This window comes from Ischnura elegans, chromosome 6, assembly GCF_921293095.1.
Source record: "Ischnura elegans chromosome 6, ioIscEleg1.1, whole genome shotgun sequence".
Lineage (NCBI taxonomy): Eukaryota > Metazoa > Arthropoda > Insecta > Odonata > Coenagrionidae > Ischnura > Ischnura elegans.
This window is the reverse complement of record NC_060251.1, coordinates 115,987,828-116,000,162: the sequence shown is the minus strand read 5'-3', so window position 1 is coordinate 116,000,162 and position 12,335 is coordinate 115,987,828. Positions and strand designations below refer to the sequence as shown.

The 12,335-nt window shown below is 37.1% G+C and overlaps 2 protein-coding genes across 2 annotated transcripts in view; one reads left to right on the top strand and one right to left on the bottom strand.

Moving 5' to 3' along the window:
* LOC124161554 overlaps nucleotides 1-8,073 on the top strand; it is a 41,411-nt gene extending 33,338 nt beyond the window's left edge. Inside the window, exons 17-19 of the mRNA XM_046537931.1 lie at nucleotides 322-568; nucleotides 1,150-1,352; nucleotides 7,759-8,073. Coding sequence (XP_046393887.1) covers nucleotides 322-568; nucleotides 1,150-1,352; nucleotides 7,759-7,884 — 576 coding nt within the window. The 3' untranslated portion in view covers nucleotides 7,885-8,073. The remainder of the gene's footprint in view (nucleotides 1-321; nucleotides 569-1,149; nucleotides 1,353-7,758) is intronic.
* Nucleotides 8,074-10,810: 2,737 nt separating this feature from the next.
* Nucleotides 10,811-11,819, bottom strand: LOC124161559 (protamine-like). The gene is made up of 4 exons (XM_046537940.1): nucleotides 11,685-11,819; nucleotides 11,510-11,596; nucleotides 11,255-11,431; nucleotides 10,811-11,177 (listed from the first exon to the last, which is right to left on the bottom strand). Exons 1-4 carry the CDS (start codon nucleotides 11,703-11,705, stop codon nucleotides 11,091-11,093), a joined length of 372 nt encoding a protein of 123 aa, XP_046393896.1. The 5' UTR covers nucleotides 11,706-11,819; the 3' UTR covers nucleotides 10,811-11,090.
* Nucleotides 11,820-12,335: the final 516 nt, after the last annotated feature.

The window sequence follows — 12,335 nt, the reverse complement described above, 5'->3', positions numbered from 1 at the left end:
TGTAATTAAATAATTCCTCAATAGTGTACCATTTGATTCAAATTTATTATTTATGAATTGAAAGTTTACATTATAAAACAACCTTCCTAAAAATTAGCCTAATTAAGGCTTTGGTATTTGGAATTGATTTGGTTTACTGTGAGTATGTACATAATTGGAATTCATATGTATGCTATACATATTGTATGAATTAAAATTGATTTTACAGTTGTAGGGACCTTTTTGAGGCCAGTTTTTGTTTACAAACTTATGTTCAAATGCATCACAATTTTGTGGATTTCCTTTTCAATGTAGAATATTTCCTCAAAATTTGCACCATAGGCATCCCCAGAAATGAGAAAGTATTGCTGGAAATCTCTCTGCCTTGCACTCCAGCTGCCAGATAAAAATTTTGCCTCTCATCTTTCAAGACTTCCTTGGAATATTGCTCTGATTCAATCGCAATTGGCCATCATTAATGGAGATCAGTCTGCAAGCATCCAAAACTCCCATGATGCAGGCCCCATTGAATTGAGTGAACCATTTTTGTGTTTTCTGGATCGGTGGCTTACTAGCCAGCATCAGCAAGGTGAGTAGTGATGTTGGAATGAGTTTGATTCATTTGTGGTTTTCAGAGTGATCGTATGCTTAAAAGGGGGGTTTCACATCCTGTGGTACGTTCCAATATAAGCTTTTGACACCTTGCTTGACTCTATCTGACACCTGAGAAGGTCCCACAAGGCATCCAAAGGGATCAGTTGTAGACAACTGAGACAGTAATGTGGCTAATATTGTCCTGACAAAAGCTTTCTAAAGAACAAAAGTAGTTGGGTACTTAAAGTTGGGATGGAAACAAAAAATGACTAACTTTTAAAAAATTTTTAAACACCCTTCATGGATGTGGAGGGAAAATTTTTTTGTGGTCTTATAGGTATTCTGTTAAGTCAATATTGTTTTAATCTATTTTGACTCAATGTATTACTGACCAAAGGTAGACAACTTGAGGACACTTTTAAAAACTTTGGAAATCTAAGCATGTCTGGTACACCCAAAAGTGGATTGGAATTCAGCCATTGTTGTAGGTTTTCTTTTAAAAATACTGTTGTTGAATTTTTTACTTTATGCCTAAGAAAATTGTTTATTCTTTGTTTTCTGACTTAATCAATGCAGGTATTTTTATAGGGAAAAATGACTGGGAGCATTGTGGAAGATCTTTCATGAAAATAAAGTCAAGAAGTGTTGGTTACTTGATGTTCCAAAAAGTTTTAAATGCAGTGGCAAAAGCGATTACCTGTGGAAAGTGTGATGCTGCCCTCTCAGAAGATTGTTGGAAGACAAGCAGAGGAAAAGCTGTGATTCATCTTATGGTGTTGGTAGGTTTATTCTTCATTGTGTATAGTTCATATTTAATAATAAATACTACTTCATTCATTCACTCGGCGCCTTAAGCGCAAACATACAAATAAATTCACAGGTAAGGAAAGAAAGGGATAGGAACATATAATGGAAAAAGGACGAGGACAACGGTGCTGTGGTAGATGGAAAAAAGCCAGAAATCAAAGGGTAAAAATGCAGCCTGACTGGGACTCAAACCCAGAACCTCCGGGATGCTGGCCAGGTGCTCTACCAGTTGTGCTACCAGGACGCTTAGATTTATCATGATTTCAGCGGGAGTTTATGCACAGGAAACTCCCTTTGCTATGGCCCACAAGAGTGACCAATAGATGGCACTGGGGCAGCTCACCACTCACCAACAGAAGGAATGGACTAGGACACAAGGATGAAAGGAAAGATACACGCTCACACGATAGTGGGAAAGAGACAGGAACATGCGTTTCGCGGCACGCAGAGCCCAAGTGAAATAAGCCAATATGGCTGATACACTACTTCATTCATTCACACGGTGCCTTAAGCGCAAACATACAAATAAATTCACAGGCAAAGAAAGAAAGGGATATATAACATATAATGAAACATATAATGGAAAAAGGATGAGGACAACGGTGCTGTAGTAGCTTTTTTTCCATCTACCACAGCACCGTTGTCCTTGTCTTTTTTCCATTACATACATATATGTTCCTATCCCTTTCTTTCCTTACCTGTGAATTTATTTTAATAATAAATGCATATTTTAGGATAATTGGTTATAGTAACATGGTAGTTTCCCAGTTACATGATTACAGACAATAACTTTATGAAATCCAAGGTGTTATTTACACTCTTGACATCATGACAAGCATTGCATGGTCTTGGGGAATATAACTAACCTCGATATTTTACCTTTTTGAATGTCTACCAAATTGGCTAAATATGTAAATGGCTATCCTACAGCACCTTGTATTTACGAGGGCCTTTTTTTTCAACCTCCGATGGGTCATGATCAGAAGAGGAAGTGATTGATTAGAAATTATATCATTGCTAAATGTTGAGCACTCTTGCGGTGTCCTTTCGACATAATCGCCTTGGAGATTGAGGTATTGGTCGTGCCTCTGGACAAGCCTCACCATACCTTTATCATGGAATATTGTTGCCAATGACTTCAAAGAATTATGCCTTTGTCCTGATGCTCATTGCCCATTTGAAAACGCTTGCCATCAATCTCATCTTTATTTCAGTGTAAAGATGGAAGTCACGATTCGCTGCATTAAATGATGATAAAATACAAGTTATGCCCTTACGCATGCCCAAGATTAGGATAAAACTAGATTGTGCTTCTGTTAAATTGCATAGAAATTGTTTCGATTAGACCTATCTGCAGACAATAATTTCATGGCAATTCATGCACTTATTTGGGCACTAATGGGGCGAATTGTAATCTCTTAAGAAACGGTGAACTAGGATTTGCTGCTTTAAAGTACCTGGGGAGATTGCTTTGAATGGAAAAATACCATAACCTACCTGATAACACAGAAATGTAGCATATTATGCATTCATTTGGGAAAATAATAATTTTTCTGATCCAGTTGTTGCGAATACAATTAAATATATTGACACAGTCAAGGCTATAGAGTAATGGTGAGGAATGATGAGAAGGATGTGGATAAACTATACTCAGCATTGGTGGATTGGTGAAGAGAGATACTACCTTCCAGTTGATGGAATTGTTGTCACTTATAACACAAACCACATTCAGGCCAACTTTTTTGAGACCAGTGTTGACTTTCTTCAGAATATCATTTAGAACACAGGCTGACAGAGTACTCACTGGCAGTATATGGACAACATCTTTAAATGAATATAGTAAGTTCTCTACCTCGAACGCATGAGCACTAGAAGCTAAACTGCTGGAGTTACAAGCAGGTCCTCCTATACATCTGCCCTTGTAGTCGAGAAAGGGTTTCAAATGAACTTCAACCATCATAAGGGTGATATAACGCTCATGGCTCTGTAATGAGATACTTGGTGCTTCATGTAAGATAGAAACCCATGCTCATCTTGCTCATTAATTGGACCAACTTTAAAAGAGAGCAGAGCCATTTGATAGTAACTGGATGGGGGAAAACCAAATTACCAGAATTGCGGGCAAATTTATAAGCTTGAGGTGATATTAAGAAAACATTGCAGCAAATACATATATGTCACAGCTGTACCTTAATCATTCCTTCTTTTCTGGAACAAGAGAAATTTTTGATTTGATAAAGTTATACAATGATTCATTTTCAGAGTCTTTAATTTTGCATTCTTCCAGTAGAGCTATAATATCGCTATAAATATTTATATTATTTGTGTAGTTTTTCAATTCTATCCAACACATCACAGGTACACTTCATACATGAAATAGGCTTGAAAAGGTGGAGTGAATTAGCCTATTTCTTTTAATTCCCTTTTTCAGTGGTATACTTTGATATTATTATGAATGTCTATTATTTATGAGTAAGTAATAAGAGGTGGTGCACACTCTTCTAAATGCATAAGTATTACAACCCACGGCTTCACGACCACATCCCTAAATGCTGAATACTTATTCATCTTCACCAGAGAAATTACATTTCCAAAAGAGTCTAGCTTTTTCTCAGCCTTAAGGCTCAGGAAGCATAATTATATGCTTCCTGAGTTTTCAGCTAAAGCAGCTTCCACGGTAGCACTTTCAAAACGCTCCCTCATTGATGGCGCATCCCTGGTCTGCTTTGAAATGGTGTGGTACCCAGGGCAATCAGCGAAGACCCTTGGCATGGCACCATCCTTCAGTTTTGGCCTGATCAATGGTACGACCAGCAGTTTTCCTGACTTCTCATCGAAGTAGGAGCTTTCATGAAGCATATCTTCAACCAAAAAATGCCGGATACACACCTTAAAATAGAGATAATTTTATTGGTACACGGAAAATCAACTGTATTTCAAGTGAAAAAATCCCTTTGTCTGATAAGGGTGTAGTAAACAAGACTTAGATAATTCGATGTGCACACAGTGGTAGTTAGATTAACAATATTTGATCTAAAATTCCAACTTAGACGTGGGCCATATTTATCTCGCTTGTAGGTAGCCCATTTATTCATCCCGAGCGTTTCACATGCTTCCATAATTTACTAACTACTGAAGAATGATTCATTTAATACCCTCGAAGACTTTAAGATTTTGCTCTGTACACAATCCTTCTTAGATTAACACGATTAGTTGGTACATATTACCTATGTAAGAACTACTTAATGTCATATTTATTACACAAGTAGGTAGCCCACATATTCATCCTGAGTGTTTCACATGTTTCCACAATTTACTACATAATTACAAAAATTATTCATAACATCCTCAAAAAATCAAGTTCTTCTTAATAACAACACCTTAGAACACGAGGATATGCACCGTATTCTATTTTAGCGTTGATATATAAGAATTTCAAAGACATTTAAGTACTATGAAATAATTAAAACCATTAATTATTCAAGCGATAATGCAAATAATATCAAAATCAACCTGCAAATACACTCGAGAGTAGAATTGTTTCAAGAAACAATTCTAAAAATTCGTCTACCGGTCAATACTTATATCAAATAAATTTTTAATTCACTTTTAATGAGGATCAAAATTTAAATTATGCTAACATTTCCCTGAATAATCACGCCATCCAAATAGAAAGAAAAAGGTAAAAACTCACCTTGGAATCAGTGGCGGCGCGTGCGTATACGCATGTTAGCAAGTGCACACCCAAAGATGAATGAATTATAAAAGAAAACTATTCCTTTGCAATTAGAAGGATAAAAATCCCGTCTACATATGCAAGAAACATGAAGCTCCGAACGCTACAGCTATATCCTTCTACAAGCTCTACAAGTGTGCGATCCCGTGGCATCGCGCCGGTCGCATTTTCGGTTTACGCGATCGCTTATGGGTGCTCCGGCGGGACGAAGTAAGCAGGGGGGTATGTGCTGTTCAAATGGGTGATGGGAGCAGACTCAAAATGATGCGAGTGCGCACGCGCATATTTTTGGTGAGTGACTCCCAGGTAGTGTAGCGGTGTAGCCCGCCACCTACACTACCTGCGCCCGAGTCCGTCTGAAACAGAGTCATCTGTACGGCCGTTTTCTACACTACTTCCTCATAGGGTGTAAGGAAAGGAGAATGAATTTCATCTACCATCACTTGTAAAGGTGTGTTTAGAATAATTACTTTCATGCATGCTAATATTATTTCTGCTCATGCAATTTTAAGGGTAGAATGTACCAGTGATATGTTTTGCTTGCTATGTATACTATTACGACGAAATATGATGCTCATGGATTAGGATTAACATAATATAATTAAATCATCCTATATCTGCTCTAATGCACACCCTAGACAAATTACCACCAGCCGCCACTGCTTGGAATATTTCGTCGGCTGGAAGCCTTTTCTTGGAATGGCAAGTATCCATTTCCTCTTCGTCTCTTCGTCCTAAGGAAATTTGATAACGCACACTTCGTTTCCTCCGTGTATTTTCCTCTGCACAGAGGCACACAACACTAGTACACCATTTCTTGAACAGTTATATTCGATAATGTAGTCCACAAAACTACCGAAAAAGCTTTAAAACTCCAAAAATCTTAGCGTTCAGCAACCTAAACACCATTTTCACCGCAATGGCTTATAAATATAAACAACTGCAAGCATTGTCAGGAGGCGTGGTTGATAGCCTATGGCTCGTGACGTCAGCAAATTTAAAGGCATCAGCGCTCTGGCGTTCTCTCTCGGTGGTCGTGACTAGGTCGGCATTGCACGGCGGGTGATCGAAAATGTCCCATTGGAATTGCTTAAAGAGCAGTTGGGCTGCATCAGCACTGAGATGATGGGCATTGTCATTGATGAGAACACTTCCAGAAGTCAGCATGTCTCTTCTTTTGTTTTGAATGGGAAAGGACAAAATGTTTCACACTGTTTCACTCTAGCCACATTGCATTGAAGAAAAATTTTCTTTTATCGGCATAAAGGTCGAGACATATCAATGCTGAAGCCATCAGGCAAGTTTTCTGGCTATCTCTTAGCTGTGCACACTTAGGGGAGAATCAATTGAGGCAGCGTAGTAAATGAGATTGCTGCTAACCTTAAACTAACAACATACAGTCAGAAATGACTTGAGCATGTGGTGTGGAGGACGCGCAATTGCCTTACCTGGGCAGCACCTGCCTTTCGCTTGCATAGTAGTTTTGCTGAGCTATCAGAGGTTGTAAAAAAATCCTCCCTCGTACTATTTCTTTGTATTCTGAAGTGTAAAAGTGGCAAAGGACATTGATAAATTTATGTGTGGCAGACTCAATTTTGGAGATGGGCTGCCAGAGCGCCAATGATTTTTCAGCCCTGGTGGCAGCGAGGTAAAGTTGTCACCTGCTAATGCATTGTGGGTTTGAGTACTGCTTGAGTTTGAGTAGGTCTTTCACCATTTAGGAGATGGATCGTACGAAAAAATCTTTCGGTCTGGTCCCTGGAATACTTAAACACAGGCTATGACTTCGAAGATTCCAGAATAAAAACATACCAGGGATAGAATATTATGATAAATAAAATTTAAAATAAATGCTTGGGGTGTAGAAGTTCACTTTGAAAGTGAAGTACTATCAAAAGCATGTCACTTAACAGTCAGTAGCCATAGTAACTGACATAAAATGTGATGAGTTCTCGGCCTAGTGTGATCATTTCACTTCTCTTGCTTCATTCACAAGTGTAGCAGCTGAGCAAAGCACTTCACTTACCGAACTGACCTGAAAGTTGCCGATTGGTAGCAGGGCCCAGCAGCAGCATTCTGTACGTTCTGCATAACTAAAAGGATACTGCACTTTAAAAAACCTTGAGTTCCTGATTTTAATTTATATTTTTAACCTGGTGGTTTTGAAATTTGTTGTTGAATTAACTTTTGAAATCAGTTCTATCATTTTAAGGTGCTTAGAGTGATCTCCAAAATGTTTGAATTAGTAATTTGATTAGCAAATAAATTGCCTTTTTTCCTTTAAAAGATCCAATTTTATTCTTTTGCCATAGAAGCCGCTGCTTTTACTTAACTTTAGGTTTTAATAACATATCTTCAGGATTTTTTAAGGCAATCCAAGTTAACCCTTGAATCCACCAAATTTTATTTGAATTTGAAATATTTGGCCCATAATGAAGTAGTGAATTCTAATCTATGATAATACTTAGCCAAGCTTTCAGATAAGCTTAAAATCATGGCCTCAAGTGATTGGGACTTTGATATTGTTTATGCTCTTTGTTTTAAGGCCCATTCCTAAATATTTCAAATTGAAGAGGAGCGTATCAATTGATTTTATTATTTCATCAAGTAATGATGGTTGTGGTTTCTATTCCTTTGAACAGTTGACTAAGTACGAAAAATATCTTCCAAGTGATGTACGCCATACTTTGAAGAAGAAGGTAGCTACAGTTTCCAAACAGTTGCAAAAGAATGATGTTATAAAGTCCAAGCAGAACACAGGAACATAAGTTGAAATCATATTTTTAAAGATAAAATGATTTGAGAGGAGTTTTAATTTCAAAGTAATTATTCTTCGTGAAGTGTAATTAACCACCACAGTTTATATCACATGTATGTAATTTGTTTTTCATTCACATGAACTCGGTTTTGTCTGTCTAATGTCTATTTTATAATAAGAATAATTTATCAAAAATAAATCTCCGCATTCTATTTGTTTCAAAAAACTTTTTTCCTACTATTTCAGTCCTCTGGTCACTCTAATTTTTTTAATAAAAGCCAATCACTTCGATACTAATGGCTGAAACAGGATACCAACTGCCTTGTAATCTACCTCATTTCAAAGGGTTTGTGTGGCTTTCTTTGCATAAAAGCCTAGCAAAAAATTGGTGTGGGGAATAAGATAATTAAGTTTGTGTCAAAGGGACTCTGAGATAGTTTTGTGAAATTAGTGTATCATCCTCTTCTTTGCTGTAATGAACAATACTTATTGTCAGAGATGTACTATTTTACATTAAGATTTCTTCATTTGTTGGTGAATCTTAAATGTGCTTTCATCTGTTATTCAATGTATTTAGGTGTGGTAGAGTATCATTTGCTTTGTCTTAGTGCATTTTGTGCTGTGCCCCAGTCTCGCTACTTTGGAACATTTGCCAGGTTTAGGATTGAATTAATTTTCAACGTTATGAAATTCTTAATGTTTGGTGACTACCTCATATTTGAAGTTATGAGTGATTTTCTTATTCTGAGACATGTCACCTTGCTAGGAATATTTTAATATCCATTATTTGTGTTTCCTTTCACTCAGGCTCAGGTCAATGTCATATAGCTGTGACATTCTCTTGCCATTTCATCCCTTTTACTTTTCTCAAGAAAGTAATCAATGCTAGAAATGGACTAGGTGAAGCAATTGTGGGTCATCCCACTGTCACATCTGGCACCGCTGGACTCCCTTTCTCAATTGCAAATTAAAGCTTTTTTTAAACAGTTATTTCATTTTTATTGATATATTTATGCATACATTTATAAAATACCCCACTATCTTTCTTTAATCTCTTTATTCTGATATTATTTGCATAAATTATATTATGAAAAGCATATTATTTATTATTGGAGATTTCTGGTTAATCAGGGGTACAGGGGAAATTCAGGGACTTTTAAACCAGTCAGGGAAATCATAACATTCTAAGGGGGAATAACCTTATCCACAAGGGAAAAATTAGATAAGGGTTTAGGATTGGAGTTTGTTTCATGAGTAAGAAATGAGTGATTTGTAATTAATAATCAAAACTTAAATCTTAAACGAGTCAATTGGGATGTGAAACCATTTTTTGCTCAATATTATAAATGATGTAAACGTTAAAGATGCAATTTTTTCAAATCGATATGGAAATAACACTCGCTTCAAACTTGTTCTATCAATTCTAAAATTTAGGCTTCCCCAGTTAAAATTAATCACTGCACTATCTTGGTCTTTTGGGTGAAGTTTTGTCGAGTTGTCACTGTTCACATACCTTCCGAGAAAGATGGAGTGCTGTATCGCCTCCAAAATGTCAGCCAGGTATGTGAACAGTGACCACTTGATGTGGCTTCACCCCAAAGACCAAGACAGTGCTTATTCTATGAACTTGAAGATTGAAGCAAACTATCTCTACATTTAAATGAAGATGTACAACCTCTGTAATTTTTATGGATTTTTATTTCATTTCGTTCCTAAGGCATCATTCTTGAGTATGCCTTAGAGTCGAAATATATTGTATCAAATAAAAAATCTGTGAAAATTGATTAAGGCTGTATATCTTCATTCAGTATTAATTTTCACGAAGAGAAAGCCGAATCGTTGGATTTCATAGCTTCAATTGCTTGTATCTCAAATTCGAAAATTTTACCTCTGTTATTTTTTAAGGGTATTTTTTTTATATATCGGAGGAACGGGCACATCCTGTCAAATGTCTACTCTATACACTCTGAAAATTTCAAGCATAAGTTTTAATGGAGTAATAGGTTACCAAAATGTATCACAGGCTGGAGAGAGGTGTACATCTTCTTAAATGGATAGGGTTTGGCATTGAGAGACATTGCACAGTTTACAATTTTAAGCACATAAATATTAAAACATAAGGTAAGGAAATCGTGAGGGAAAATGAAAACAAAGTTGGAATTCTCTATGATTGCAGCAGCGACTCAATAAGGTTATCGTTGAATGTTTGTTCATCTCTTTCCCTGGCGCCTGGGTGGTATGCAATACCTCTTCGCGTAAATGTGTACGGGGGCTGATATGCATCGGCAAGTGGTTTTTTTATACTCATCGATTATTTTTTTTAAAGCTTTTTGTTAAGCTGGAGAAATAAATACTCATCAGGGAGCCTCCTTAAAGTCCACCATCTTTTTAATTTTTTCCAGAAATCGCGGTGGGAGGGCCAACACCTCTTTACCCCAAGTGAATGCTTGGGAATTCGCATGGAAATGTTCGGTCAGTGTGCACGACAAGATGTTTTTATTAAGTTTTACTCACGTCACCGTGATTTCTCCCTAACTTGTGCATTTCTCGTTCATGGATTTACTCCGTGGGCTCTGAGGTAATGAAGCGGAAGTGAGATGGCGATTCCCGAGATGTGAGGACGTGGAAGAAAGATGAAGCGAGATTTCGGGGAAGGAAGACGGGGGAGAGAGCTTCTGCAGGAAATTTACAAGTGGGGGAAAATCCAATCCAATAAGTGGTCATTGTTTTCCGATGGAAGGCGAAGAGGAGAAGAAATTCGCCCCTATTGATGAGGAAAATTTAATGCAGAAAATTTTGACGCAGAGAATGACGCAAAAGGTTGGCACTCAATATGGCGATGTTAAAGTCAGTGGCAAGTGAAGTGGAAGTGTAGGAAAATAATTTGGAAAGAAACCCTCGTGGCAAGTTAATGACCTTTTAAATTTACAACTATATTTTTGAAGTAAAAACGGAAATATATTTATTTATTTGAAATTAATTTGATTGCTAACGATCAATTACTAGTCACATTTTCCTTTTTGTGGCATGGTCATTTTGATGATTTCATCTCAAAAAAGTTCAGTCATTCCACTTTTTGGCCATTTTAATCATACGTACGAGAACACGATTGGCTTTAAGCTGCAGACATATCTGTATCCATTTTTGTCACAATGGATCGGTGGTCCGCTTTTGGTGAGGTTTCTGTTTTGGTTCCATCATTTGGTGCTTTTTATCTTAATCTTCAGTCGAGGATGACACATTGTCACTTTGTTCGTCACATTCAGGTTTATCTTCAGCTGTTGTATCCTTGCGGGATGCACTCTATAATCCAACATTAAATTTAATTCATAGCGTCCAGAAATGCGGAAAAGAAATTAATTTCTTATAGAGAAACTTACTTTTCTTCCTCGGCTTCTACTCCTTTGTCGGCTTCTACTTCTTTGTCGGATTTCCGGAGATTTTTTCGAGGCCCCTCTTGCTTCCTCGAAATAACTCTGTTTCTCATCACGAGACATTTTTCTCCACTGTTTTCCAGCTTGAATCAGCACTTCTTTGTAACTACTATAGTCAGTGTTCTGAGGGTGGTTAAAAGGTAATGAGTCTGTGTTCCACGTCAATTAAGAGTATTTTTACTGATTATACCTTTTCTTTACCTTTCTGAATTCTCGAATGAAGTTTAAAAATGGATTAGAAGAACGTTTCCTCCTTGCTGTGGATCTAGATCTTGACCTCGCTCTTCCCTGAAAGATCACAGTAAAAATGCGGTAAACCTGTTATTCTAGACTTTAAAATCTGGGAATGAGGAGATTCCTAGTTTTATTTGCTTACTCCTTCATCGTTTCGTTCCATGCCGTTAACTATTGATTACACTACGAAAAATTTTATTTGGTTGATTTTATTTTGGCCGATTGAGTATAGTGCTACGGGAACTTGGAGATAATCCTGCTAAATAAACTGGAATCTATGGTATTGATTGTTGCCTAGGTAGTTTTTGTTGATTCAATTTTTTCCAACCCATTTGGCGCACAAAAATATCGTGAATACATCGCATCGCCTCTCATTCAAATATTTTTAGAGAGTACGACCTTCTTTTTATCGCGTAAACCCATTGCGCTCAATTTAATTTCCTACCACTGTTACAGAAATGCAATTTTTATGGGTTAGAAGTCGGGAAAGACAGCTGAAGGGCAATGTCAACTATCCTCTGGTTCCCAATGAATTTCCCGCGAAAGAGGAACTTCTTCTGTTTTGGGAGCGATCGTGGTGAATTGAGAAATACAGCTTTTTATATTCCTGATATTGTCAAACTTCCTCTTGTATGGTTTTTGCCAGTCGAGGAATTTCAATAAGGGCATCTTTTCTTTCTAATGTTAACCTTAATAAATAGATTCACCTTTCAGTCTGATTCGCCCGCAGCATTGATTCAGAGTTGATGGCTGTGCTGCAGTTTAAGTTAGTCGCTTAAGTAATGCCCCATTT